The sequence below is a fragment of the Rhineura floridana genome, chromosome 2, assembly GCF_030035675.1.
Source record: "Rhineura floridana isolate rRhiFlo1 chromosome 2, rRhiFlo1.hap2, whole genome shotgun sequence".
Classification (NCBI taxonomy): Eukaryota; Metazoa; Chordata; class Lepidosauria; order Squamata; family Rhineuridae; genus Rhineura; species Rhineura floridana.
In genome coordinates, this window is record NC_084481.1 from 143,266,387 (window position 1) to 143,294,164 (window position 27,778).

The 27,778-nt window shown below is 40.2% G+C and overlaps 1 protein-coding gene across 7 annotated transcripts in view; it reads right to left on the minus strand.

Moving 5' to 3' along the window:
- The window catches only part of LOC133377194 (golgin subfamily B member 1-like), a 94,642-nt gene extending 68,662 nt beyond the window's left edge, over positions 1-25,980 (minus strand). For 5 of the 7 annotated variants that reach the window (XM_061610732.1, XM_061610731.1, XM_061610730.1 and 2 more), the window contains exons 1-12: positions 25,711-25,979; positions 14,595-14,652; positions 12,810-12,953; positions 12,190-12,336; positions 10,998-11,120; positions 10,047-10,214; positions 9,623-9,808; positions 7,921-8,043; positions 7,066-7,179; positions 3,264-3,585; positions 1,659-1,768; positions 1,166-1,283 (exon numbers count right to left, since the gene is read on the minus strand). In XM_061610732.1, coding sequence (XP_061466716.1) covers positions 1,166-1,283; positions 1,659-1,768; positions 3,264-3,585; positions 7,066-7,179; positions 7,921-8,043; positions 9,623-9,808; positions 10,047-10,214; positions 10,998-11,120; positions 12,190-12,336; positions 12,810-12,953; positions 14,595-14,639 — 1,600 coding nt within the window. In that variant the 5' untranslated portion in view covers positions 14,640-14,652; positions 25,711-25,979. Of the gene's footprint in view, positions 1-1,165; positions 1,284-1,658; positions 1,769-3,263; positions 3,586-7,065; positions 7,180-7,920; positions 8,044-9,622; positions 9,809-10,046; positions 10,215-10,997; positions 11,121-12,189; positions 12,337-12,809; positions 12,954-14,594; positions 14,653-25,710 lie in introns of all 7 variants that reach the window. The other 2 variants (XM_061610728.1, XM_061610726.1) reach the window with 1 other exon arrangement.
- Between the last annotated feature and the right edge of the window lie 1,798 nt (positions 25,981-27,778).

Below are 27,778 nucleotides of genomic sequence, written 5' to 3' on the forward strand. Positions count from 1 at the left end.
GCAGTTTTTTTTAACTCTGAGAAGTTTAAACCTCCATTGTATGTGTGGCTGTCTTGCCTAGGCTTCTCTGGATCAGGATCTCTCACGTATCTTTAAATTTAAAAAGGGGGAAAGATTGGACTGCAATCATAAACCATTATTTACTTGGGAAAAAGGATCACTAAAATAAGTGAAGCTTATGTGCATGCAAACATGGTTTCGATCTCACAACACATAAATAAAGTAGAACACACAAGTGAAAGCAAATTAGGAATGGTGGAACATGATATACCATTGCAGACACTTTTACAACTTAATTTTATTATTCTCTCTCTCTTTCTTACATTTATATCTCAACCTTTCCTCCAAGGAATTCAAGGTATCTCACCAATTTACCTCCACAACAACCCTGTGAGGCATGTTAGGCTGAGAGGTCACCCAGTGAGTTGCATGGCTGAGTCGGGATTTGAACCTTGGTCTCCCAGGTCATAGTCCAACATCCTAATCATTGGCTCTGAACAGCTTCCTCTCTAAACTAAATACTTTTAACAATCCTACCAGGCTCTCTTTAATTTCTTATGTTTTTGAGAGGTGATGGTATGCAGAGACATCTAAAAGTGAGAATAACTCAGAACCCAAGTAGGGTCTAGAGTGCGTTGGGCCCTAATACAATGCCCAACACAAGCTTTTTCATTAACGTACTAGGTGACCAGGGGGCCTTGCAAATGGTGCTGAATTAGGTCACAGGGATCTTAGGGATGCTGCTGTGAGCATGCATAACAGCATTCATGGCTGCTCCATGAGAAGTGTAGTTACCATGTATCTGAGAGGCCAAATACAACTACCAATGCAAGTCAATGGAGCGTCTCACACTGAGCAGGTCCAATTATGAAGGGCTCTAGCAACATCACATATCAAGTGTCCAGCCCTTCCCTTTATTCCTTCAGCAATGACATCTTACTCAATACACATTCATATAACGCTGACAATCACTTAAAATTCAGTTCCATATAGCTTGTGGACCTTTATTTGCTTACTTGTAATACTACCTTATTATTGTTTGTAATTTAGTAAATGGAGAAAAAACAAATACACTGAAACTCTGAACATTATCGTCCCACATTATCTTAAGACACATCAACTGTTAAATGTCCAAAAAGACAAAAGAAATCTTGTAACTATTTACCATTTTGAGCTTTAAGTTCAGAAAATGCTTGCAGTGTAGATTGTAGATCTTCTTTTTCCTTTTCTAATTCTGAAATCCGGTCATGTAAGGCAGTTACATTGTTATTCACTGATGCAGCCTACCAAAAAAAAAACTGTTTTTGTTAATTCCTTCTAAATAATAAGTGCAAAAAAATGAATCTTAAATTGAATCCCAGACTCATCTGATAACACTTCTGGCATATCTATATTATTCTGATTAGCAATGTTGATATAAACACAGTAATAGTTAGTGTGTTGTAGAATTATGCTATTTCACTATTTAACAATTAATAGTACATTAACCAACCGTTCAACTATAACCTATTCTGGTAAAGTAACTTTTAGCTAAGGAAAAGGGTATTTCTTCAAACCTTTAATTTTAAATTGACACTCTGGCTTATTTAATTCTTTTGAGATTTCCACCTCATAGAATCAAGCACATAAAGCTGGTATTGTTTAAAAGTTGTACATACATTTTTAAGCTCATCTTCAAGCTGTCTGATTCTGGATTTGGACCAGGCTTTTATCTTAAGGAACTTAGCTTCAGATTTGCTGGCCTCTTCTGTTTTTAGTTTTGCTTGAGCTTAAACAAACAAGAACTTCAGTTATTATTCAGAGTTATCACAAAAGTATTATGTGATGTTCCTATATTAATGTATATATGGTAAGTGTTGTTGTTTTAGAAGATACATGGTAAGTGGAGTGAAAGAGGAGGGGGAGTGAATGGGCAGTAGAATGCGAGATGATTGGCTGAGTTTTTAAAATGTCTGAATGTATAAAAGGAAGAGTGAGAGTGGAATCGGAAGGGAGAAGAGAAAGAGTGGATTGCTTGGTGGGGTTTGAGAGAGTTGTTTGCCAGGAGAAAGTGGAGAAGGAGGGAGGTGGAGTTCGGATTAGTATTGAGTAAAACCATATGCTTATGTGCCTTAAGAAGAAATCTTGTTAATCTTGTTAGCTTTGTTATCTTTAATAAATACTTAATTTGGTTTACCAAAGGCCTGATCCTTGGCTGGGGTTTCACAGACCAGAAGGGAGGGTAAGGTAAATACCAAGGCTGAAGGGAAACAAATGGTGGCAGCGGTGAAGAGAATAACAATACCAGTATTCAGAGTCTCTGGGAATACTAGTATTGGGACGTTACTGGTGGTTGCCTAGCAGGGGGATCTGTTGAGATCTGTGCTAGAGCGGATAGGTAAACCATAAGAAAGTGCGGTCCGGACTGGTGGAGTCCCTGGTGGTGCCTAGAGACAGGCAGTAACCACGAGCAGGTAGGAACCTGACAGGGAGAGCCAGGGAAGGACGCCTCACATATTACTATGGCATATTCAGATGTGGCATATTGGAATTACTAAGCGCTGCTTTATATCAACCAGGTTTGCAACAACACGGTAAGCTAAACTATAGCCCTTAGAGTGAATGCGTGGGCTTCTGGAGAGGAGCTTGCAGATGTTTTGCTTCCCACCAGTCCTTTTTACTGCTGTGTCACACCAAGCTAAGACAATCTTTGGCTTGGCATTCAACTACAGGCTCGTGGTTAAGCTCTTTCCTCACTAACCATGAGCACTAGCCAAGGTCTGTAACTATGAGTCCCAGTTTGGATAACACACTAAGCCAAACATTGCCTAGTTCAACACAGGGCTGAGGTAAAAAGGACCAGGGAGGAGCAAAGCAGGTGCAAGCTCCTCTCTGGGAGCCCACACATTCATGCTGAGCCACAGTTTGGTTACAGAGTCTGCAAACCAGCCTTGTGTATCACATTGTAATATTGATAGATACATGGCAGTACAAAGTAGCAAGCCTCAAGACCTCATTGTCCCTCACCAGGGTCTAAGCACTGCAAGATGAAGGTGTCTATAAAAGATGACTGTGTGACCAGCAGACTTGCTTTTTTACTCCATCGCATGAATAACCTGACCTTGTGGGTCCCATATAAAAAACTGGATGGCTCTCAACATAATTCTCTTGTTAAGAAAGGCTAATCACAATGCCAGCAGAATTACTGAGGCAAGAATGGATTTTACGAATTAAGCAAGCAATTGTAAGCGCTATTGTAGTTTATATTGTAATAGCTATTGTACCTTCTAGATGTTCCAACTTCTGTTTAATTGCAGCATCTATGTCAACAACTTGCTCCAATTTACTTTGGTCACTGGAACTTAATTTCTCCATTTGTTGCTGAAGTTGAAGCAGGGCTTGGTGTTTCTCCTGCAGCTCAGTTTCATGCTTCTCTTGGATCTTCTTCGTATCTGCATTATGTTTCTCTCTCACTTTTTTCATTTCAATCTCTTGTTTTTCCAACATGTCTCTAAGCTGGGCTCGCATTACATGCTTTTCTGCATCTAGCTTGGACTGGAGGTTATCTTTCTCTGACTGAAGGCGATTCAGGTGTTCATTGACTTCCTAGATTAAAAAATGACATTTTAAACAAACAGACACAACCCCCTTTTTATTTCCTGAGAAATGCTTTCCTGCTACGTGCATACACACAGAAGAGTTAACATCAGTTAACTCTCAAACTCCATTAATGTCAAATAGTTCTGCCATAAAAGTGCTGGATCTTGCAGCATTTGGAGATGCCACCAGATTCCAACCTAACAGGCACCTGGGCCCAATTTTCAACTACCAACTGATGTAATTTCTGTAATTGAAAGTCCTGGTCCCACTGAAGCAGGTTCTATTCCAGAAATAACTAGAAGTTCTCAATGCAGGAAGCACAATGTCCACAGGCCACACAAGATCTTTTGTTCCATTGCCACAATGTTTCTAATGTGGAGAGGAAACATCACCTTCCCTCACTGTATCAGAGGTCTGAGATAATGCCAAAGTGTGCTAGGTCTCTTCACAAATGCCTGAAATAGAGTGTAGAACTCACTACAGATTCTACAACTGCTCTGGAGTTTTCTTGAAGAGAGGATCAGATTCATTCTGCTGTTTGTCAAAACGTTTTGGAAGAAATCAATTGTTCTGAACAACATGGGTTATTGCCAGATGACAAAAAAAAACAACATTCATCACAACAACCCCTTGTTTTTAGTTAATAATACAGCACTAGTGATTCAATATACTGTCCCTGTGGATTATATATAAAATGAAGGAGATTCTCTGCATGGAGGACCAATTTGTCTGCCACTGCTACTTTTAAAACAATTAAGAGATGTGCCCAATAACAATGGAGAGACAAGATTCATTTGTTTAAAAAAATGAATTTAAAAAAGGGCAAGATACTTTGGGGTGATAAAGGGGATAATGAAATGGCAGGTCATTGTATGAGGGTAACGGAGATACCATTTTTTTAAAAGGGATGTATGAACAGTATAGCAGAGGAAGCATTATTTCTCTAAATACATGTTCACAATATGCCATGGGAAGGGTGGGGACAGATATGTTGTTTAATAAACAGCACCTACAAACCACAATTTCTAGTGCACTCAAAATTGAAACAGAAACACAAATTGACAAAAAAGCTACATTTTTACAGCAAAAAAAATATTGCAGTTTTGCATTTTGGGGAAATGTAACTTTCCTGTAAGAGTGGCATTACCCTGGGGGAGAACATCCATATCCCCTGCAACAACTTAGAACTACACACTCCTTGTGATCATCTGGAAATGCCATTAAAAGCTTACTACAAGTTGGTCAAATTAAAAAAGGTGAGGGAGCGAGGAGGAAGGCACCCCAAATGCACTGTGGACAAAGAGAGGGAAGCCCTTGAAGAACCGAGCCAGTAACCAGCCAAAATGAAAGTGGTACAGTAGGGCCCCGCTTTACAGCGTTCTGCTAATACAGCGGTTGTGAACTGTAGAAAGGCCCTGCTTTACAGCGCTTGTTCCGCTTTTACGGCGGTTTTTTGACGCCGGGTGCCATTTTGGTCAATGTAAGTCAATGGGATCTGCTTTACAGCGGGGGTCCGGAACGTAACCCGCTGTATGAGCAGGGCCCTACTGTAATTATTTAATTGCAGCCCGACACGTTTTGGGTATCAAAAAACCCTTTGTCAAGAGCAATCTTGTGCAAGTAACAGGCAGCTATCTCATCGATGTATAGTATTTATTTATTACGGTCACAGACTAGTAAAGTTATATAAAACATATAAAAGATAGTTTAAAAAATGACATAAGAGCAAAATACAGTTTTATAAAATTCCCTCTCAGGAAGATAACATTTTTTTCCTGATTTGCATTGAAATAATAATAAACTTAGAAACCCTTTCAGCGACATAAGAAGACACATCCTTTAAACAGTTTAGCACCAAGGTTGTGGAGTTACTTCCAGAAAAGGCTGTTAATAATGGAAAAATTACCTTCTTTCTGCATTCCTTATACATGTTACAATACAAAAGAATATGTTCAACAGATTCTATTGTTCTAGCGTCACAGGGACATATCCGTTCGTTAACCGGGATCTTACTAAATCATCCTGCTAATAGTGCTGAGGGCAACACATTCAAGCGAGCAAGAGTAAATGCTCTTCTGTACTTTGGGATGGTTAATGTATGCAGATATGAAGCTGCAGTGAGTCCATAGTTGGTGAAGTGATTATAGAGTAATGGGGAACAAGATTGGTTAGCAGCAGTTCTTAAATGTTGTACATCTAAGTCTTAATCTTTGAACAACAAGAAATTGGGCCTTCTGAAGCCCATAGTTGCCCACAGCTTCCACAGAGAAGCCTAGCCTAAGTACCTTCTTCTCCATCTCTCTCATCCAACGAGTGACATAAGAATCTGAAGGCAGTAAGAAGAGATAGCTACCAGGAACTGCCAGGAAGTAACTGTAGCCACCATTTAAAGGCATCAATCCATGCCTTGCATTCGACTGATCAAATACCCACTTCCAAATAGCTGTGTTCCCCACACAGGAAGGAAGGCCCAATAACTTCCTAAATAATACAGACTGGACTCTTTCACTTTGGGCATTAAATCCCAATATCCAAATAGGAATACCGTAAGTAAGTTGGGCCAGAGTCTTGGCTTTGTAAATTTGAACTGCAGAAGGGATAAATTGACCACCTTGCATAAAAAAAAATCTTATCTCATCGATGTAAAAAACTGAGTTCTTATAGTTCTTCAAAGTTCTTCCAAGAACTCAGTAAGTTTTCTTACATCATTGAGATAACTGCCTGTTACTTGCACAAGATTGCCCTTGACAAAGGGTTTTTTGATACCCGAAATGTGTCGGGCTGCAGTAAAACAATTATCACTTTCATTTTCGGCTGGTTGCTGGCTCAGCACTTCGAGGGCTTCCCTCTCTTTGTCTGCGGCAAATATAACCTGAATAATTTTACTACTTTGAAGTACCTCAGCAGCTATGTGTATTCTGGCCAAGATCCAAATAAAATCCCCCTGAAGCCTCTGTGAACCCAAGGGCACTTTAGTCAAGACCACCAGCATAATCAACTTTTGGCAAACTAGTTTTGAAACTGAAGGAGTTTGCTGTGCAAACAAAACAAAATATACAAATAAAAAATTTAAAAATTGCACCAGCAAGCAACTGGCATGAGACTTAGCTGCTCTTCAGATTCTGATCATTAGGTATGTAAGACAGGATGTGTTGATTTATGTCAGTGCTTGTAGTTATTTTTGCACTGTCTCAGCATTTAATCAGAAAGCATGTCTAATTTGAAAGAATTTAAATAATGAATAAGCATAACCACAGAGGCATTTTTTTAAACCATTGTGTGGTCTTTTGCTTCTTGCGATTTCCTTCTTGTTTATAATATTTTTTATTTATTTATTTTCAATTTCTATATCCCACCCCTCCTCCTCCTAGGAGCCCAGAGCAGCATATAGTCAAATAGATACAAATGCTATATGCTTTAATAGCCTAAGTAAGATCAGCAATAAATTTGCATGTAAGTTTTCAATCGTTGTCCCCTGTTCCTTACTTTTAGCTGCTCATCTTTTCCATCCAGTTCTTGTTGCAACATGACTATCACCTGTGTCCTTCCTAGCATGACTTCTTCCTTTTCATGCAGCTTCTGTTTCAAGGCTTTCAGTAACTGTTGAGGATAAAAGGTTTTCATTTTTTGAAATGGAGGATTCTCTCTCTCTCTCTCTCTGCATCTCTGCCCCTTTCATAAAACTGAACCTCACATTTGTAGGATATCAGTAGCAACTCTGAATCTATTCAGTTAGACAAATAGTCTAAGTTCAGAAATATTAACTATAAAAGCTAACAGTTCTTCAGGGTATCAGAAGTGGAGAAACTCAATCCCTGAAACTACAAAAAAGTCTCTCCTCATGCCCACCAAGCCCTCTACAATTCTCTCTATGCTACTATTAATTTTGTTCAACCTTGAGATAACTTGGAGGAGTGGAGTGGAATTTTTAAAAGACAAACAGGGCTTTGATCTTGGTATCCATAGTGAGGAGAACATACAACAGATTGGTGACTACAGAAGGAATATCAGAGGGTGTCACAGGACAGAGCCCATTCCTCAAACTGTGACTCAAAGTTGAAAACTATTATGGCTGCTTAGGAAGGGCAGGGGAATAGAAAAGAGGAAGATGAAAAGAGGCATATATCAGAATGCTTTTGTCTGCCTGAATAAGAGACATAGGAAATGATCATTTGCTGTGCTCTCTGGAGGGAGAAATGTTTCCATGACTGTTCATGTAACTAAGAGGGTACTAAAATAGGACATAGATTATTGTCTATTGGCCAAATTAAAATGTGGCATCAAACAGCATTATCAAGTGCTTCAACTGAGGATTTAGAACTAAAGTACTCTTTCATCTACCTGTTCTAGATCAGCACTAGCATCAGATTTGGCAGCCAGTTTAAACAGTTCTTGCTCGTGTTTCTGAGCCAGTCCCATCAGCTCTTTTTCCTTTTCCTGGATAATATTCTGAAACATACAGATCTTAAAAAATAGAACAAAACAGACTCTATAAAACTGATCCATACATACCAACACCAATAAAGCCTGAATTCTCAACTGTACCTTTAAGTGGCTGGTAATACTCCAGTGGAATTTAAACAATGTGATTTTTGCTGAAGACAAGTTAGCTCAGGAAGCTCCATGATAATAGTTTATTTTAATAAATTAATAAATTTTGCCAGCCTCCTACTGGGAGGAAGGGTGGGATATAATATAAATAAATAAATCCCAACTTACACCTGAAAGTGTTCTTGAGAAGTGCCAAGCAAACAACAAGAGTTGGCATCCAAGTCTATCAATAAGCACAACCTACCTTGAAGACAGACATTTACATTCTCTGCATTGCAGCAAATGTGTACATTGACAAAACTATTGTGCAAAAGCCAAACAAACAAAAATATCCCAGAATCTAAACAGGAACTTACTTTTCAGAATCCCTCATTGCCACCAATTGTACCATTTAACATACTTGGTAAAATCTATTTTGTTGTCCATTATTTTCACAAAGCAAATGTATTCAGGGACCCATCCACTTTCTTTCCTTTTTAAATGATGAAATTTTAGAATACAAAACAACAGCAAACAATTCAGCAGCAAAATAACATCACATGTTTACTTATTTATTTACTTATTATTTGATTTATATCCCACCCTTCCTCCCAGTAGGAACCCAGGGCAACTTTGCCACAAAGTCAACAGAACTCTTTTCCAGTCCCTGACTGTTGACACCAAGAACCACTAATGATAATGCTTACCACACAATACTGACCCATATGCTAACCCCAATTTTCGTGATTTCTATTGGTGATCTTACTCACTATTAATTTTTTCAAACTGAAATGTACTGTTGGGGGGGGCAGTCTCTTACTATTTTTCAGAGTGTAAGAAATAATGTCATTCCACGCCGTGAAATATGATTCTGGTTTCGCTAGTTCTTTGATCACACATATCTAACAGGGAAGTGCTACTGCTACCTTCCAAAACTTACTGTAGTGTTGGGTAACCTCCAGCCCACAGGCCTAATTAGGCCCAGCAGGAGTCTTACTTTGGCCCATGGGGCTGTTTTCCCCAAACCACGGCCACCTGCCCAGCACCTGACAAGATATGGGTCATCGAGTGTGGACAAGTAAAGATGTGGCTGCAAAGAAACAATAGGAAACTTGAAGTGTGCTCCCAATTGTACTTTGGTAAGTAGACCTCCCCCTCAGAGGAGATCAGCTGCCTGGTGCTGACAGTGAGCCCCACTCTCCACAGTAGGAACACTCTAGCGCAGCAGATGGATCTCTCAGGGCCAATCAACTGATGGGCATCAACAGCCATCCCTTTTGAAGTCTGCTTGTAAGCTGTTTGTATTCAAACTGCTTGCAAACAAATTTAAAAGAGAATGGCTCTCGGCACTGACAGCTGGCCTTCAAAGAGGCCCAATGAGCATCTTTCAAGTTGGCACCTGACATTAGAAGATTGAGAGGGGTGGGTGGCCCCACCCCCTGTCAAAGTTGACCCATGGTGGGTGAGGGAAGTAAGGATACAGCCCACTGGCCAGATCCAAAGATCTACTTACGTTTTGTGTATACATTGCTTCTCTTTCCTGGAAGTGTTCCTTCTCTTTACTCTGAATACTTTTAAGATTTTCAATTTGTTCTTGGAGGACACTACACCTTTCTTCACTGTCTCCAACCTTCTTGGTAAGGTTCTGCACTAAGAGTTGCATACTCTGCAATGAAGCCTCCTTTGTGGAAAGTTGATTCTTTGATGAATCAAAGACAAGAAAAGATAATTAGAAAACTAAAATGAGAATCATCCAGGTCAGATTAACAACTAAATATTTATCAGGCTTACTGGAAAAGCTGCAGCCATTTCTTTATACTAGCAGCAATTAAAGGCTTATATATTTGTGAATACTGCTCAGCATATTGAAGAAGCTGCCATATCTGCAGATGAACACCCCTACATGATGGGCAAGATAGCTCACAGCTTAAGTATACCTTTAATTCAGTGTTATGGATTAGTACTTCTCTGGCATCATTAGTTGATCCACAGGATAGTTGTAAATCAATTATGTAGGCTTCCTTTTCAGCTAATTTCTTTTGCTTCTCAGCAAGCATGGCATCCATTTCAGTCCCTCGTTGATGTGCAGCATCCAGTTCAGCAATCTGGAAACAAAATAATCAAATACTATTATAGTTCTTATTTTTTGTTATTGCTGTTGCTTGCCATGCTAGGTATCTATCCCACTAAACCAGCTTCATTTATCATCTTTGTCTTCCATTGCTTTCTAACTTCAAAGTATCATTATATCATTTCAGGTTTTTCCCAAAGGAGTGGTCAACATTTGCTTCTATCACTGCTGTGAGATACTGGAGTCTTACTAACACGGATTTTGCCTATTGGTATCACTTCACAGGGCTCACTGAAAACCATTAGTACTGCTTCCATAGCTGGTTATATTTTGCTGGTATTAATGACTTCAAAAAAGTTAGCTCCTTCCCTGTAGTTTCAATATTATCAACATTTCAGGAATTCTTAATATTCTAGAGCCAGTAAAAGTATTCACAAATGAGGACCTGCCTCAACCCTATGTATACTTGCCATAATCCTTTGCACACTTTCTTTGGAATGGAACAATTTCAAATAAAATATTATAAATTGGGCTGTAAACCACAGACATCAATTTCCATATGCTGCTGCAGAATAAATATAGATCTCCAGGGGTGAAAAGCAACATTTACACAAAATATAAAGAAATAAAATATAAATAAAATTCCATCACATTCTTATTATAGGAGACTACTATCTTAACTCTTCAGTAACAGTATGTATTACCAGCCATTTTGAAAGGATATGGACTAGCTTTATAAAAATAGTTGCTCAGTCTTTAGGAGCAACACAAACACTTCAGATAAACAAAACCATTACATCCTCGTACAAAACATTACCTTTTTCTGTAACTCTTCATTTCTTTGAGCGTTCTGTATTTCCAGTTCTTCAAGTTTCTTTTTAAGTACCAATATTTTTCCACGACTTGCAGCAGCATTTTCCTGATCACTATCTCTATACCCCTAGAAATGTGAATCTGAACATTTAGTCTCAAATAAAAAAAAGGCAATTTCTGTAAGCTATATCAGAATCAGAATTCTACACTAGAGCTAGTTTTTCTTTTAGAAATAAAAATAAAAGTGCGTGCTTAAGAATTCTTTTCAGAACATGAGGAATTAACTTACCCAATGGGAAATAAAATAAGACAGCTGCAGAATTTAAATTAAATATGAACAAAACCAACTTGGAATAGAGGATTATCAGAATATAACTGCTTATAACAGTTCAGAGTATTTGTTTGGGGAGGGGAGAATCCTTTTTGGCTCTATAGGCTAGATCAGACTTGTGGGCCAAATTTAACAGGTGCGTCACATAACTAACAGATGGGTTTCACCATCCACCTGTCAAAATCTCTTGCACAGGGCTCCCGAGTGCTTGACAGACAACCACAAAACAAGGAATGTTCAAGCCAGAAGAAATCTGCTTTTTGCAGATCAGCTGTGAGAGGGTCTTCTCCCTTGCCCAGCCATTCTTGAGGAAAAAACCAAGACAGGGCTGCTTTCTTTTGCTGCACATGCCTGTTCCCAGTAGATAACAAGCTTGTACAGCCATAGTGAGCAGGATTTAAACTCCACTTGTCAGCCGAGGTTAAATCCTGCTGCATTGGCTGCAGGTGCGTGTACCCCACACAAGCAGACCCTTTTTTTCCAAGCATCAGCTGAGCGAGGGAGAATTCCCAACTTTCCCTCATCCAGCTGAAGCTTCCAAAAAAATAAAACAGGGCTACTTACGTTGGTTGTGAGTGCCTGTTTGCAGAAGGAAACAGATGAGTGCACCCAAACTAAACATGATCTACCCCACCCCACGGAAGCAGTCAAGCAGGAGTTAAATCCTGCTGGTTTGGCTGGAGGTGCCTGTTCCCTTCTAGGAATAAGCACCCACAGCCAACACAGATTAGAACCCCATACTCTTTTCCATCTGCTATCACATGTGTGTGGTTAACCAGCCTTATAAAAATAGAAAAAGAGAACAAATCAAAATATTATTGCCAAGGCCTTGAAGCCTATTTGAATTTTTAAGGATAAAACTCACTTTCTTTTGCTCTGGTTTTCCTTCTTGGGTTCTAGCTCCTGATACTTGCTTTTTAAATTCCTCTAACTGTGATGTTAAGGATGTTACTTTGGCTTTGTTTTGCAGCTTTAATTTGGAAATCTTGGCTTCAGAAGCTTCTTTTTCTTCCTGGAGATTATTAAGAGCTTATTTTTAGACAAATGCAATCTCCCCATACAATTTAATTACAAGTATTATATATATATAGCTAAATTTAAATATATGAAAATACTTTCAACACAAGGCTAATTTTTGCACTAAAAGAACTACACAGCCAAGACAGGTGGCTTTGAGCCTGAAGTAGAATTATACATTATAGTTACTGCTACCAATATGAATAATCTTAACCCTAGGCTTATCTACATCATCTGTTCATACTTGGGATACATTTACATTTTGAGTGACAACCCAATCTGGCAAGTTATGGAAACTTAAAATAAACTAGAAGGAAGCTGTGCCTACTAATTATGATCACCTTTGAGACCCATTTTGAAATAACCATTGTAAGCTACTATTTAGAGCCACTTGCCCCCCAGACCACTGGGAAGTTCATTTTCATTTGTAAGTAGGACACAGTCTTGATGCATATACACACACAATACCTTTAATTGTTGCTCTTTATGGCGTAACTCATTATCCTTTTCCTTGACAAGTTCTTTGAGTTGTGCTACCAGCTGTTCAGTTTGGACCAGCTGTTCAGTCAAATCGGTCACTGACATGCTTGCTGTTTGAGATGTGCCATGAGCCTAGAGTTAAGAGTTAATTTTGCAACAACAAAATGAAGCAGGCAAGACAATATTGGCATATTTTTAGAATACAACATTTCCCATATTTCAATATAAAAAGAGAGTTACAGGATAACGTTCTCAAATCATTTAACGTAAGTTGCCAACCCAGCTATATACTGAAGGAGAGCATTCCAAGCACATAATAATACCCTGCAGCAAGAACTTCCCCATTGACTTCAATGGGAAAAGAATGTTTTTGTGCATGCAGAGCAGCCCGTTTCACAGAAGTGAAAGCTAATGAAGCACTTTTAAGAACTAGTCACTATTCTCCTACCTAGACCAGGAGTGGTGAACCTGCAGCTCATGGGCCGACTGTACCATTCAGGCCTCTCTGTCTGATTCTTAGGATTGTCCCCAGGCCACACCCCTCTCTGGCCCTACTCCGTAAATTCCTTGAGTGCTTTTGGTTGGCTTGAATATGTCCTGGAACTGTGCTGATGCCTTTTGTATGTCTAGATAGAGATACACATCGGCTTTTTGGTGAGGAATCGGTAGAAAAAACTGGCATTTGTGTGGCTAGAATGTAGCCTTCAGAAATAAGAGTGACATTTATTGCTCCACCCACTTTCCCCTCTGGCTCCACCAACCACTGGCATGCAGCTCCCAAAAGGTTGTCCACAAGCGAATGCAAGCCTTGAACTAAAAAAGTTTTTCCACCCATGACATAGATTCAAGCTACAATCATATATTTGGAAGTAAGCCCATGAACTCAGTGGGACTCAGTTCTAAGCAGGCATGCACAGGATTGCAGTGTCCATGTTTTCAAATAGAAATCTAAATATTTTGTACATTTTTCATCTTGAAGCAACTCTAGCATTAAGCGCTAACATTTTAGAAATTATATCAAATGTGGTGTCTAATTCCGCACTAAGTAGCAAGGGCTGCCCAAACTTAGTTTAAAGAAAACTGAAATCGCATCATTCAGTTGTTACACACAACAGCCAGCTGACAGGATTTCAATTTGCTTTAAAGATACACCAGCCCTAACTGTTGGATCATAAAGAGAAAACACACAAAGAGCACCAACTAACAGAGCAATCCAACTCAAGGGTAGCCGACATGAGATAGGGGCAGTGGTGGAAGAGCCGGTGGGAAGCTCTGTGACATCCACTTGCCACTCAGGAGCCATCCCTGGTGGACCCCTGGCTGCAGCAGCAGGCTCTCTGCACTGCTATGGCTCAGCCGGGACAGGGGGCTTCTGCTGGTGGAGCCCAGCGGTGCTGAGAGCCTGCCAGCTCAGCCAGGGATCTGCCACATCCAACTCTCCCCAGCCCTGTGTAAACTCATGTTGAATTGCTCCCTAACACTTGTAGTTACCCATCCAGCTAGGTAAACACATGTAACTCCCAGGCAAAAGGGGTGTTTAAAAAAACTCAAAAATATAAGCAAAAGCAGCCCAATGCTGTGCTGACCCTGAAAATTAAATGCTAATCATACTTAATATGGTAAGTCACCAAAACTTTTTGATATGTGAAAATCTCTAGACTAAACAATGAAAATGTTCATTGTAATGATGCACACGTTTAGAATAACTGCAATGTGAATTACTAAGTATTAAATTCAAAGATAAGTCAAAGGTTTTTTTTAAAAAGTACTTACTCCAGATTTAGGAGCTGAATCATCTCCGCTGCCCCATTTCCACATAGTTTTAAGATGGCTATAAAAGGATAAAAGGAAATTAGTTTATATCAGTAATTTCAGAGCCAACTATTGTTTTCAGGCACTTTTTAGCTACATTTTCTGCTCAAAGGGTACTCAAAGAGGTATACAGCAAGGCAATAAAACCACATAAACCAGTAACAAGAAAACCCATAAAACATTAAAACCTAACACCCCTGCAAAAATCCAAACCCAGAAAAATTGTTGCTAAACAGTAACAGTTAAAGACATGATACGCTGTACAGTCAAGCCGAAGTAAAACAGCTTTAAGAGTAGGGTAAAAATGTGCCACTTGCCAAAATGATAACAAGGGAGTCAGATGGGTCTCCCAAGGAAGCATGTTGCAAAACAGCGTAAAGTGGCATGATTCGGAATTTTGGGTTGTGTGAATGAAGTTGCTTATCACTTGAGGTTGCAGTTCTGTCCCTGTTTGAGTAAGCCCCACTGAATACGCTGGGACTTGCTTCTGAATAAATAAACTTAGGATTGCACTATAAATATCTTTACAGTTTGTGTAAATAATAAATATATTTGATAGTCATGCTTATATACATATTTCTTCATTTATCATATTTTTGGTTTTTAGTTAGGAATCCTGACTGGTTGTGAGATGCTTAGTTTTCTGCCTTACTCATAGGAATCTTGTTGTGGTTGGTATGGTATTACATTTAGGAAAGTGTTACTGCCTTTTGTGTTTTTTTTTCCTATTTGCATTTCACTTATCTTTAACCTCACTCCGTTACAGCCATAGAAGCAACAGCAGCATATGCAAGATAATTAACTCCCATTAGTGATAAGAACAAGAATTTTTGTAATTATTATTTCAATTAAAACAAGAGGCTTATCAATACTTTGAAGAGGACCAGATATTTATTTTCTTTCTGAGCCCAGGACTGGGTCTTTCATGATGCCTGGTGGGGGGGGGGAAGAGAGCAGGAGAGTAGTCAATAAGACAGACATCCTGGCATTGGTAATCTAATTAGCAAGGTATGTGTGGGGTTGTTGCACACTTCCAGGCCCAGTTTCATTTTGAGTATGGAGGTGGAACCTGTGTAGATGTGGTTGAGAAATTTTGAGTTAAGCAAAGCTCTGCTTTTATAAAACCTAAGAAACATACAGATACTTTGAATGTCTGAGTGCCTGCACCAGTGGAATACTGGAGGAACTTGTCAAACTTGCTGCAACAGTATTTAGAACGGAGCATGTGGTGTGAAAGACTCCTTTTCCTAACAGTTTGGCTTGTTTTTCTCCACCCACCACATCTCTGAAATATATTGTATATGTTATGGTTAACCGTGCTGCTGCCCTGACTTACTTTGTTTGTTGCTATTTTGTGTTTTTATTATGTTTTTATATTGATTGTGTATTTTTATTGTTTTTATTATATTTGTAAGCTGTGCTGAGCTCTGTTTTTAACAGCAAAAGGGCAGGATATAAATTCTCTTAATCAATCAATAAATACTCCATAGTGTTGGAAACTAGAGTCTAGGCATTTAAGGCTGAAAATGTTGCTTTTAAAAAAAAGATTTCTCACATCTTTCCCCAGTTTTTGGTGGTAATTCCTAGGCACAAAAACAAAACAACTGGACAATCCAAATGCAAATAATATGCAAATAATTTGCATAATATGCAAATTAACCTACCCGGATTTGTGGAACTGGAATATGGCAACCCTACACCAACCTCATCTTTGCAAAAGGTGGATTAGGGTAATCAGGTCAATTGCCTGCTTTGGATGGGGTAGTACTCCCCCTGAAGGAGGTGGTTCATTATCTGGAAGTGCTCTTGGATCCATCTTTGTCAGTAGAGGCCCAAGTGACTTCAGTGGCTAGGAATGCCTTTTAGCAGCTTTGATTTTTCAGAGAGTTATGGCTATGTCTGGACTGGGATAGTCTGACCACTGTCATCCATGCATTGGCAACCTCCAGGTTGGACCACGGCACTCTATATGTGCAGCTGCCCTTGAGGTTGGCCTGAAAGCTGCAGCTAGTGCAAAATGCAGCACCTCAACTGCTCAGTGTAGTAGACTATCACCACCACGTTATACCGCTGCTGAAAGAATTGCACTGGCTGCCAATTCGCTACCAGGCTAAGTTCAAGGTGTTGGTACTGGTATACAAAGCCCTATACAGCTTAGGACTAGTATACCGAAAATATCCTCTCACCCCTTATATATTCACCTGATCACTGAAGTCGGCAAGGGAGGGCCTTCCTGCAGGTACCATGTCATCAGGAGGTCCATTCCGTACAATATAAGAATTGGGTCTTTAGGGTGGTGGCAACTACCATTTGGAACCTCCTCCTGGTCCATATCAGACAGGCACCGTCTCTATTGTCTTTTTAGCACTTATTCAAGACCCTTCTTTTTTCAAAAAGTCTTTTGGGGAGATTTTTATCCCAATCAATATATTTTTACAAAAAAAGTTGTTCATTGTTTTACATATGAGAGAGTTTTCAATTGTTATAATTGTTTTTATTCCTGAAGTTTTTATTGTAAAACCTCTTTGAGATATTTTATGGGAAGCGATTTATAAATGTAAATAAACAAACAGGACATGGAACAGGTCTAAGACTGAAGTAGCATTGTGCGGCAGCAAATTATCTCTAAGGTCTAACAGAGTCTAGACTGTTTAGGACAGTGGTACGCCAACATTTCCCCCCACTGATCGCTTGAAAATTGCTGAGGGTTTTGGCGGATTGCTTAAGGATTTTGCTGCCTGTTGTAAATATTGTAATGCACTGTGTTAGATGCTATGCAATTTTTAATTGTATTTTTTACAGTTGCATCATAGACACCAGTGATCTGTGGACCACAGTTTGGAAACCCCTTGGCATTAAAGATCAAATCCAGTACTTGTGTCCAAAAGCAAAGAAGCAAGCAGTGCAGCTGAGCTAGGATAAAAGTAAACATGCTCTGTGTTCCACTTCCAAGATATTTCAAGGAGTCTTCAAAAGGAACCCTAGAGAGTGCACTACAGTAGTCTAATTGAGAAGTTTCCAAAGAACAGATAATTGAAGCCAAATCCTGATCAGACAGGAAGGGGCACAGCTATTTCACCAGCCTAAGATGAGAAAAAGCAGTCTTTGCATCTCCCTTCACTTGAGAATCATGTGGGCAAAGCAAGATAGAGTACCACACCCAGACTGCGAACCTGCTTTTTCAGGTGGAGTGAAAAGTAACTCCAGAACAGGTACATCAGAATAGTTAAGCTAACTTCTGATCACCCTGCCAGTCTTTAGTTCAACGCATTTCTAACTGAATATTGATACGAGCCTGGAATTATTAGATTTTTTAGAAACCTTTTAGTACTTTTAATTATACTCAAGGGAAATTGACTATACCAGCCATAGACCAAAATAGCCATGAGATGTTAAAACTGCACTTTAATACAGAAAATTCAGATTGAATATGATTAGAAAACTGCTGTTTTCATTTTTGGGTTTGCGTGATGCAGCTTAATTCTGCAGAACATGAAGAAGTTGGAAATCTAGTGCCTGAATGAATGTTATGGGAGTATGCACCTCCCCAAATTATACAACTTGCGTCAAACACTCAGAACTCTTACGAAGTATACACAGACAGAATGCATAACTAAAACTTCATGAACCTTGACTGCTTTCGTCAAGTGCCACACCTATGTAGCCTTCAAGACTCTTTTTCAGAACATGTGTTATGGACATAGTGTTTGTTTAAATATACAGAATCTAGCCAAGAAACTTTAGCTTATGAAGCTATCCATTTAAATGTTCGCTCAGAAACAGAACATGCGTGCTGCCTATGTAATGTCTCAGGTTTAAATGCTGACATCATATTGGAAGAACCACAAAGGGGTGATTCTTCCAGCAGGGCTCAAAAACAACCCAGAGAGCTGCTGTTAGTCAGACAAACTAGGTATTGGTTCAATCTGGGCTCTACTGAATAGGTTCAACATAGTGGTATAGTATTACCAGGGAAGAAGTGACACCTTTCTGCCACCTCCATTTTTTCCTTGCAATCCCAACTCTGCAGCTACTTTTCTGCCATCTTGGTTTCTGGTCATATGCTTGTTGAGTTACAGGGGAAAATGAATGGGACTGCAGATAAAAATAGGCTGGAGCAGAAATAATGAAGTATCTGCCTCCTGCCCTCAATGTGGACTATCATCATTATTATTTATATTTGTTCATTTTTTACAAAATGTCTCAAAGTGACTGACAAATTATTTGTCTTGCTTTGAAGAAAACAGCTAAATTTTTCCTAAAATGCTTAGCACTTCCCATGTTAGCAAATATCATTCTCTCTTCTCAGGGTGCATACAGGCATGCATCATTAGATCAAAATGTTGTGGAATGGTAGTCATCCCATTTTGCTCAAATGTGTACAATCTCCTCAACAGAACGGAGCTCAAGAGAAACTAGATCAGCTGGTTTCCAGCAGAAGCTGACCATGGGTTGGATCCAGAGAAAAACCTGCAAGAGGGAGATGACTTTCTCAATCCTTCCTCCCCAACCTCTTAAGGATCAGGTGGCTTGGGGTGCAGGGCAAAGCAGGCTGCTGGAAGAAGAGAGGGTAGGAAAGTCAGCTTCCTGACTGGATCCAACTCTGACTAGCCAGCACTTTCAACATTTGAGCAGTTTTAAAGCTTTTTCTTTTTAATGGATGGGCTAAGAGTAAAATGTCACAAAACAACTTGTTTTAAAATAGTTTTAAAAGGAGGACAGTCCCACCTGAAGCATGGTGAAACAGAAGAGGCAGGGAAAGTCGGCATCTGATTTGGAAATAAATGTGTGTGCTGTTTGAGAAGGTGGGGGAAGCCTAACAAAAGGAAAAACAACCCTTCACTGACTCCTGTTTATACATGTCTGTACACACCCCTCATACCTTGACTCTAACTATAGTCACATGGAGTTCAGTCCCACTGATGTCAGTGTGGCTTGCCATCCCACAATGGCCCTAATCCAGTGAGGCCTATTAAACTTGTACACAAGCTTAGATAAGTACAGCAGCATTTTTAATTTTTGTTTGTAAATGACAACTCTCCCATATTTCATTGAATGCTGTTTCCAACACCTTCAGAAGCAGCTTTTGACACGGTATTGCGAAGGTGCTATTTGAAAGTGGAAGTTAAACATTCCATACTCTCACTATACCCAGTTGTAGGTCATTGCCAGTGTCTTCTGCAAGTAAACACTCTCTCTAGTCAAGCACACATGTTTTATTAGTTGCATTAGCAATGTTAATAATGAAAGTTACTTTTCAAACTCACAAACGTTACTGAACAAGCTTAACAAAAGAGGAACCTCCCTAATCACTCCATGATACGGAGTTCTTATAGGAAAAGAAGTTTTATCTTTAACCATCAGTGGTGTGTTAGGTATAATTAGCATGCCAAAAGGTGTTGGAATAAGCACCAACTTCTTTAAAAGCAATATTGGAATCACTAATACTCAAGGGTATCTGCATTTAGTAGCAAAGGCTTTTATTTCAAAAATTGCATGTGCTACATTAAATTGTTTTTTGTGCCCCAGGCCTTAGGTGTGGTTGAAACAGCTTTAAGTGCCATGCACCTTCTTAAACTACTTGTGAAGCTAAGAGGACATAGGAAGAACTTCTTCCACAGTAGCAATATTTTAGTTGCTTTATTTATTTATTTACACAAAAAAGTTATCTAGGCATACAGTAAAAACAAATTAAAAATAAAACAGTACAATAAAAATTCATTAAGATAAAATACAGCAGTAAAGCACCAAATAAATTTAAAATAGATAAAAAAAGAGAATGGAGATAATAAAACAGATCAACAGAGCTAAGACAATATAACTTTAAAAGTCTTGAGACAGTAAAAAGGGTCTTGCCTGGCACTGCACAGACATTAAAGATGATGCCAGGCAGAGCTCTCTTGGAACAGCATTCCCACAACTGTGCTGCCACCACTGAAAAGGCCCACCCATTCATAAGCACCTGCTATAAATCACTTAGTAGGGATACTTGAACAAGAGACTCAGATGAAGATGCAAGTAGCTAGATGTGGAAAGTGTTGGTTCTTCAAGATCCCAAGCTGTGAAGGGCCTTAATGATTAAAACCAGCACTTTGAATTGGGCCAAGACATGGATTGGGAACCAGTTAAGATGACAGTATATGACTGCCATTGTATCTTTGTAAAACTCAGTCTCAGTTAACTATCTTGCAGTCAGATTCTGAATCAACTGAAAATTCCAGGCAATTTTTAAAGGCAGACTCTCATATAATGCATTGCAGTAATCAAAATGAGAGGTTACCAGGGCATGGATCGCTGAAGGAAGGCTATAGGTAGTGTCATAGATGGCATAAGCTGGTGGAAGATGCTCTGTGGCACAGAGACCATTTGTTATTTATATTTGTATACATTCCTACCCAAAAGTTCTATCTGTATTGGATGCCATTTTTGAAGCAACACAAAGCATGGAAGTAAACATATCAGGTTATGAAACATTTCACTGTTTTAAAAGCATATTTTATTTCCATCTCTGTGCTAAGCATATTTTAGGATGAAGAAAAAATCATTAGTAGCTCTTAGTTTGATGCACCAATAATGCAATTATTTTGCTTCACACAGGTCCTCCAGTGCTGTTGTACCTTGTCTACCGTATATAACTAAAACTAAACACAATATTATTCATAACTTTAGAGGCTGTTCTTCAAATGAATCACATGTTCAGTTTTCCAGGCACAGTTATTTTTTTAGATTTGCACAGTACATTTGTCCACAAATGAGAATATGAATATGCTTTATATTTGTAGGATAAAATTTTTATATTAGAATGCTTCCAAAAACAGAAAGGTGACCACTCTGAAACCCAAATGTGAGTTACTTGAACAGAAAACTGTATTCTATTTTACATGAAGTGTTTTCTTGCAGAAGGCTTCCAAAATGGTATATGTACACAAAACTACATATCCAGAACAGGACACTTACAAATGATTAGTGAAACATACTTGCTTCTTTCGTACAAAGGGTGTTCCCCATTTCTTTATGAAAAATATCAGATAGTTTTAGCCACCGTGAAATTGCCCATAGGACATTCACAGGTTTAAAAAGCATAATTCTGCAGATATTTTTTTCAAAGCAAGTAATTTGTGAAGTCTTCCTTTCCAATGCATTTACTACTTAAGGCTGAAGTTAAATTCTAACTACAGTAGGGCCCCGCTTTACGGCGCTTTGCTAATGCAGCAGTCTCAATTAGACACAATTAGACTAAAGCCCCACTCATACGGCGCTTGTTCCACTTTTACGGCAGTTTTCAGGCATCACGCACCATTCTCTTCAATGAGTTCTGCTTTACAGCGGTTTTCGCTTTATAGCGGGGGTCCGGAACATAACCCGCCATATGAGTGGGGCCCTACTGTACTTTAAAATGACCTAAACACTATACATGTTCACACAGAATTAAGACCACTGAATTCAATGGGGTTTATTCTCAAGTAAGTGCATATAGGATTGAAGCCTGAAACAGATTTTAAAATAACTTCCAGGTTAATTCTGAAAACAAAGAGACAAGTTTAGGACTTATATTTGGTACAGAAGAAAACAGGACAATTTAAAAGCTGGCTTTTTCCTGTGACTTCAGTGACTTCAATAGGATGTGTCAGTTTGCTGTGATTTCCAGAAAATGGACAACACTGAGGAAGTTCCTTTAATAAAAAAAAGAGTGCAAGGAGGAAAGATGGAGAAATTGAATGAAAAGAGTTCATTATTAAAAATATTTAAATGTTATTCCTTTTTGTCCATTACAGCTTCTTCTTAAGACTGTTACTGAGAATACCTCAGAGCTGTTGTAGAATCACAGAATAGAGGAGATGGAAGGGGCCTATAAGGCCAATGAGTCCAACCCCCTGCTCAGCGCAGGAATCCAACTTAAAGCATACGCAACAGGTGGCTGTCCAGCTGCCTCTTGAATTAATGATACTCAAGTGTATGCAGAGTATTTGAAAATAAAATCCACAGATGGCCATTGCTTTATTTTGAACTCCATATTCTCCAAAGCAACTGTCTCCTCCCAACTACAAATCCCCCTTTAAACTCCTCTGCCTGTGCTAGCAAAAACAGAGAGAGAAGATGTGCCTGCTCCATTATCTCTGTCTACTTGCATTTTTAGATTTCTATGAACTCACCATGATTTATCTCCTGTGCATTTTTAAGGACACACAAGACAGGAACCATGCTCCTCTCATTTCTGAAGACATCTTATAGTCTTTCTTTACATTTCAGTCCTTATGAAATGTGCACTACATGCCATCATCAATTCAACCTTCTATAGACCACAACAGGGTACATATAACCAACTTTCAGTGCAATCTAATATTGCACTGAAGTAAAGTCCTACTGAATTAAGCAGAACTTACTCCTAGGTAGATGCATATGATTGTACAATAAAGTAGCAATTCTTATTAAAGTCCAGTCACAACAGTATCTTCCATGGCTGTAAACATTGGCAATCCTGAGAAAGGACCTTGTCTGACTTTTCAGGGAATGCCAAATGCTACGACCTGAGAGACCAGGGTTCAAATCCCCACACAGCCATGAAGCTCACTGGGTGACCTTGGGCCAGTCACTGCCTCTCAGCCTCAGAGGAAGGCAATGGTAAACCCCCTCTGAATACCACTTACCATGAAAACCCTATTCATAGGGTCGCCATAAGTCGGAATCGACTTGAAGGCAGGCCATTTCCATTTTCAAATCCCACTGAACTCAACGGCACTGACTCCTAAGTAACCAAGCCAAGGATCAAACTTCCAAGTGTCTTCCACCTGTTTCACCATTAACCTTACAGTTTTGGGACACAGATGTCTCCTTCCCCCAGTATCAGCTGAGCTGCAGTCCTACTTGTTTGGGAGGCAACTCCACCTAATTCAGTGTGTCTTCCAAGTAAACAGGCGTAGGACCAAGCAACTGGAATTGTGCTGAATACATGATACATGACTATCATAGAAAACTGGGGCATGCAAGTTTCTCCACACTCCAATTAATGCCTAAGCACAGTGCAGATATCACGTATAAAAGCTGCAAACACTATGTAGAATGCGCTATTTGCAAAGAAACAAAGGCAGAAGCTGCACCGATAAAGAAAAGCAACGACTGTAAAGTGAGCAGGGCATTTGAGCTGCTTAGCATGGATTTGGCGGGTCCATTCCGTAAATCAAAGGAAGGTGCCAGATTTTACTTAATATTTGTGGATCATTTTACAAGATATGGCTTTGTTTTTCTGCTCAAGGCAAAAGCTGAAGCAGAACAAAACATACGTCACTTTATTCAGTGGGTAGAAGTGAAACACGCTGTTAAGGTGGCACAGCTGCATTCCGATAGAGGAGGGGAGTTTTTAGCCAGTTCACTTCAGCGGTTCCTTACAGAAAGAGGCATAAAGCATACTCTCACTGCCTCTTGGTTGCCGCATCAGAACGGATCCGCGGAACGTCGAAACAAATGTCTTCAAAACATGCGTGCGATGTTGCATGGCAGTAATTTAACATCTGGTTTTTGGGCAGAAGCGGTTGTGTATGCTAACTATGTAATCAATAGGCTGTATACTATAGATGTGAACAAAACTCCATATGAGATGTTATATGGGCGCAAGCCCAAACACGCACACATTCAAACTTTCGGTGCTGCATGCTGGGTGCATGTACCCAAAGCACATAAAAATGGAAGGAATCAAGAATGGAGAGAGGGGTTAATCCTGGGATATGAGAAAGCTGCATACAGGGTTTTTGATGTTACTTCCCATAGAGTTATAGCAAGCCAGGAAGTGACCATCAAAAGTCCAGAAACCCCAGATACCAGAAACGACCCGGTAGTATTCTGGAACGAAAACGCTGGATATAGTCGTGTCCCTGACAGGCAGCACCAAGAAAGTGTAAGTACAGAAGGTGCCACGCCAATCGAGGCAAGCAAGATAGACACACAAACAGCAGTAGAAAGCTGTAGCGTAGAGGATACTACAACCATCCCAGGAGCCAACAAGGAAAGCCTGCCTGCTTTTCACGTGAAACAGGAAGAGGGCACTGAGAATGAAAGAGGGGTTGAGACAGTTCAAACAGCCCCCGAAATAGAGCAACCAGTTGTAGAACCCCGCAGGTCACAAACAGCTAACCTAGGTCACCCTCCAGACCGGTTTAAAGTTGCAAAAGTAAAAGCAACCCAGAGACACAATAAAACAGTAAAACCCCAAACAGGGGACGATGACTGGTCCGAACAGGATTTTAAAGTGTGGTTCGCGATGCTAGATGGGGGTAGGGATTGGATGGATCGGTTAGATGACTCAATCACTGATTATAGATGCTGATGCATAAAACTATATGTATGTAACAGAAAATTTGTAATGGGCTCTGATTGTATAGGATGTAAGGTCTGCATTCCTCACGAATCAAAAAGGTGGGGGAATGTTACCAGTGGGATGACTTGCATTTTTGATCCCCGAGGAAAACAGGGGAACAAAGGGTTAATACAGAGTCTAACATAAAGGCTCATGTTGCATAAGCCACACAGCTGCAGAAGATTGTCTGTACCAATTAGGGGGCTATAAATGTGAGAAACAGAAAGCTGTGGGGGGGGGAGTAGGAGTCAATGTTGATGTGCTGTTATTGCGTTCGTTTGATTACCAGCTCATTCCAAGAGCTTATTTGTGTGCTACAAATAAAGTTCTTCCTAACTAAAGTTCCTGACGGCCTCTCACCTTATTTTCCTACCTGGTTCTGAACGGGTTACCGCTAACAACCTCTCAATCCCATGGGTCTCTCCATTAGATGTGGGGTTAGTAATTGAGAAAAAAATACACCTGCTGTTCTCTAGGTAAGAGCCTATTTCACCGAGGTCCACAATGAGGATCTAACAAAAAGTCTCTTCTCTGGAACTTTTACAAGGATGCCTTTAAGACAAGGCGCTGACTGCGTACAGGGATAGGTGGAGGCAAAGGGCGACGTGCCCCCTTTAAAGGGGCGGGACTTACAACAGAGGAATACTTCCGGTTGAGAGGATAAGTGCCCCCCCCTCTCTAAAAGAATCGGGGGAAGGAGGAGGGGTTGGTAGCGCCCGGACTCACCTGACGGAAAAGGGGGGGAGGGAGCCTGGAGTACGCTCACCCCCCTCAGGGAGAGCCGAGAAGAGCAGCCTAGGTGGGGAGGCCGGTTCTTACAGGCCGCGTCGCCAACTGCTTCTCGACCAGGTAGCCCATAATCCAGCCGGGATGGTCATCCCGACATCAGCGGCGCCGCTGGCCGGACCAGGAGTTTCGCCGCGACGGCGGTGCGCGTGTACGTGCAAGCCTAGAACACGTCACCGCGTACGAAGGCAAGAGCACAGCCAATCGACGAACAGGCGGCGCAGCTCCCATTAAACCTTCGCCTCTCCTATCTTTCCGCCTACCTGCTGAGCGAGCGGCCCCTAGCGGTTGCTAAAGATCATGGCAGGGCCAGAGGGAAATACATAAAGCTTTACACCAATGTTAACCGAATCATCTCTTCCCCTTTTCCTGCAGCTTTGCAAAACTGTTGAAAACAAGCAAACAAAACAATTGAGGGGGGGAGAAGCTGTAAGGTAAGTCTGCTCCCCCCCCCAATTCGAGCACTGAGTTGAATGCTTGCGGGAGAAAGTGCTTTCAAGAGATCTGAATAATTAATATGGTTGTTTAAGCAAGCGTTTCCGAGTTCAGGACTATAAGCTTTGTAAGGTTTTGTTTTGAAACGAGCTTATGGGAAGCATTCGAATGGCGGGGGGGGGGTTATTTTCAATTTAACATTGCGGAATGCTAAAAATCCACGCTGGCTATAGTATGCAGCCACTGTTGTGGCTGTATAATTTATTGACTGCATTGATTACTTGAGACTGCATACTGGTTTTATTTGTTTTCTTGCTGAAATTGCAAGAATATTACAATCAAATCACAATGCTTAGCAGCGCTGAACTACAGCCTTCTACACGCATAGGTATGATTCTTTGGTATAGGATGTGTTTCTCTTCTGAAAGCATCCTCTTTCTCCCCTTACCTTAGCATTCTGGATTCAGAAAGGTAACAAAACTGGCCAATCAATTTTTACAAAAGGGTTGGCTAACCTTTGGCCCTCCCGATGTTATTGGACTACAGATCTCTTCTGACCACTGGCCATGCTGGTTGGGGTTGATGGGAGCTGGAGTCCATCATTTGGAGGGCACCATGTTGGCTACCCCATGCTCTCTAGACTCTAGAGACACACCAGTTCCAGTGTGTCTCCACCTCTTTTCTGAAAATGGGGGTACACAATGCTAGTCAAAGCCTGCCCCTTTTTACTGTAAAAACTGGTGAGACCAGCTTCAAAGAGATGTCACAACTGATCGGCAGATCAATCCATTCCTACTCCAGGTGTGGCCAATGGACACACTTTGCTGTAGGCAACTTGTGTGCTGACAGCCCCAGTCACAAGAAGTGCTTGAAGTATTTGGCCTGTTACTGTGTTGTCTGCAGTTGAACTGACACATCCGAGGGGTTTTTTTTCTTATTGTTAGGATTTTTGGATTCCTCTTTCCCACAAAGAGTCAGGATACACGTATCTGTGCTATAAGCAGTCTTTTACTCAGACGTTGCACAAAGTAAACAGAACATAAATAGCATACGCTTGATACATACAGTCAAAAGTCTATTTACAGGATTTCTACAGTAGCACAGCCAGAGATTCTGTGTGCCTTCGTCGTCCTTTCGTTTTCCCAGCAGCACGCCGTTCCTTATCAGAACTGCAGCATTCACTACAAAGAGGAGCAGTCCGGGGGTGTTTGAGAGATGGAGAGCAGCAGCACACATTACCTCTGTGTTGCTTCTCTTCTTTTATTGCTCCAGCAGTCAGGATGACTAAGTGTGTTCCCACCCTCAATTAATCACACCTGTTGGCTTATGTCGGCTTCTGTGGCTATTAACCCTTCACGAACAAGTTCCTTTGTAAAACAACACTTGCTCACATACATTAACACTTATTAGTTCAGTATTGTTGTGTACATCTTTTTACATGTCTTGAGGTTAGCTACTGAGAATGTTTCATGTTTATTCTTTCAATATATCCAGTACATACTAAACAGTCTTTTGTTTAGGCCAGTGATTTCTCTTTTTATAGATTCTACAACTACCACTAGAGGGCCTTGCT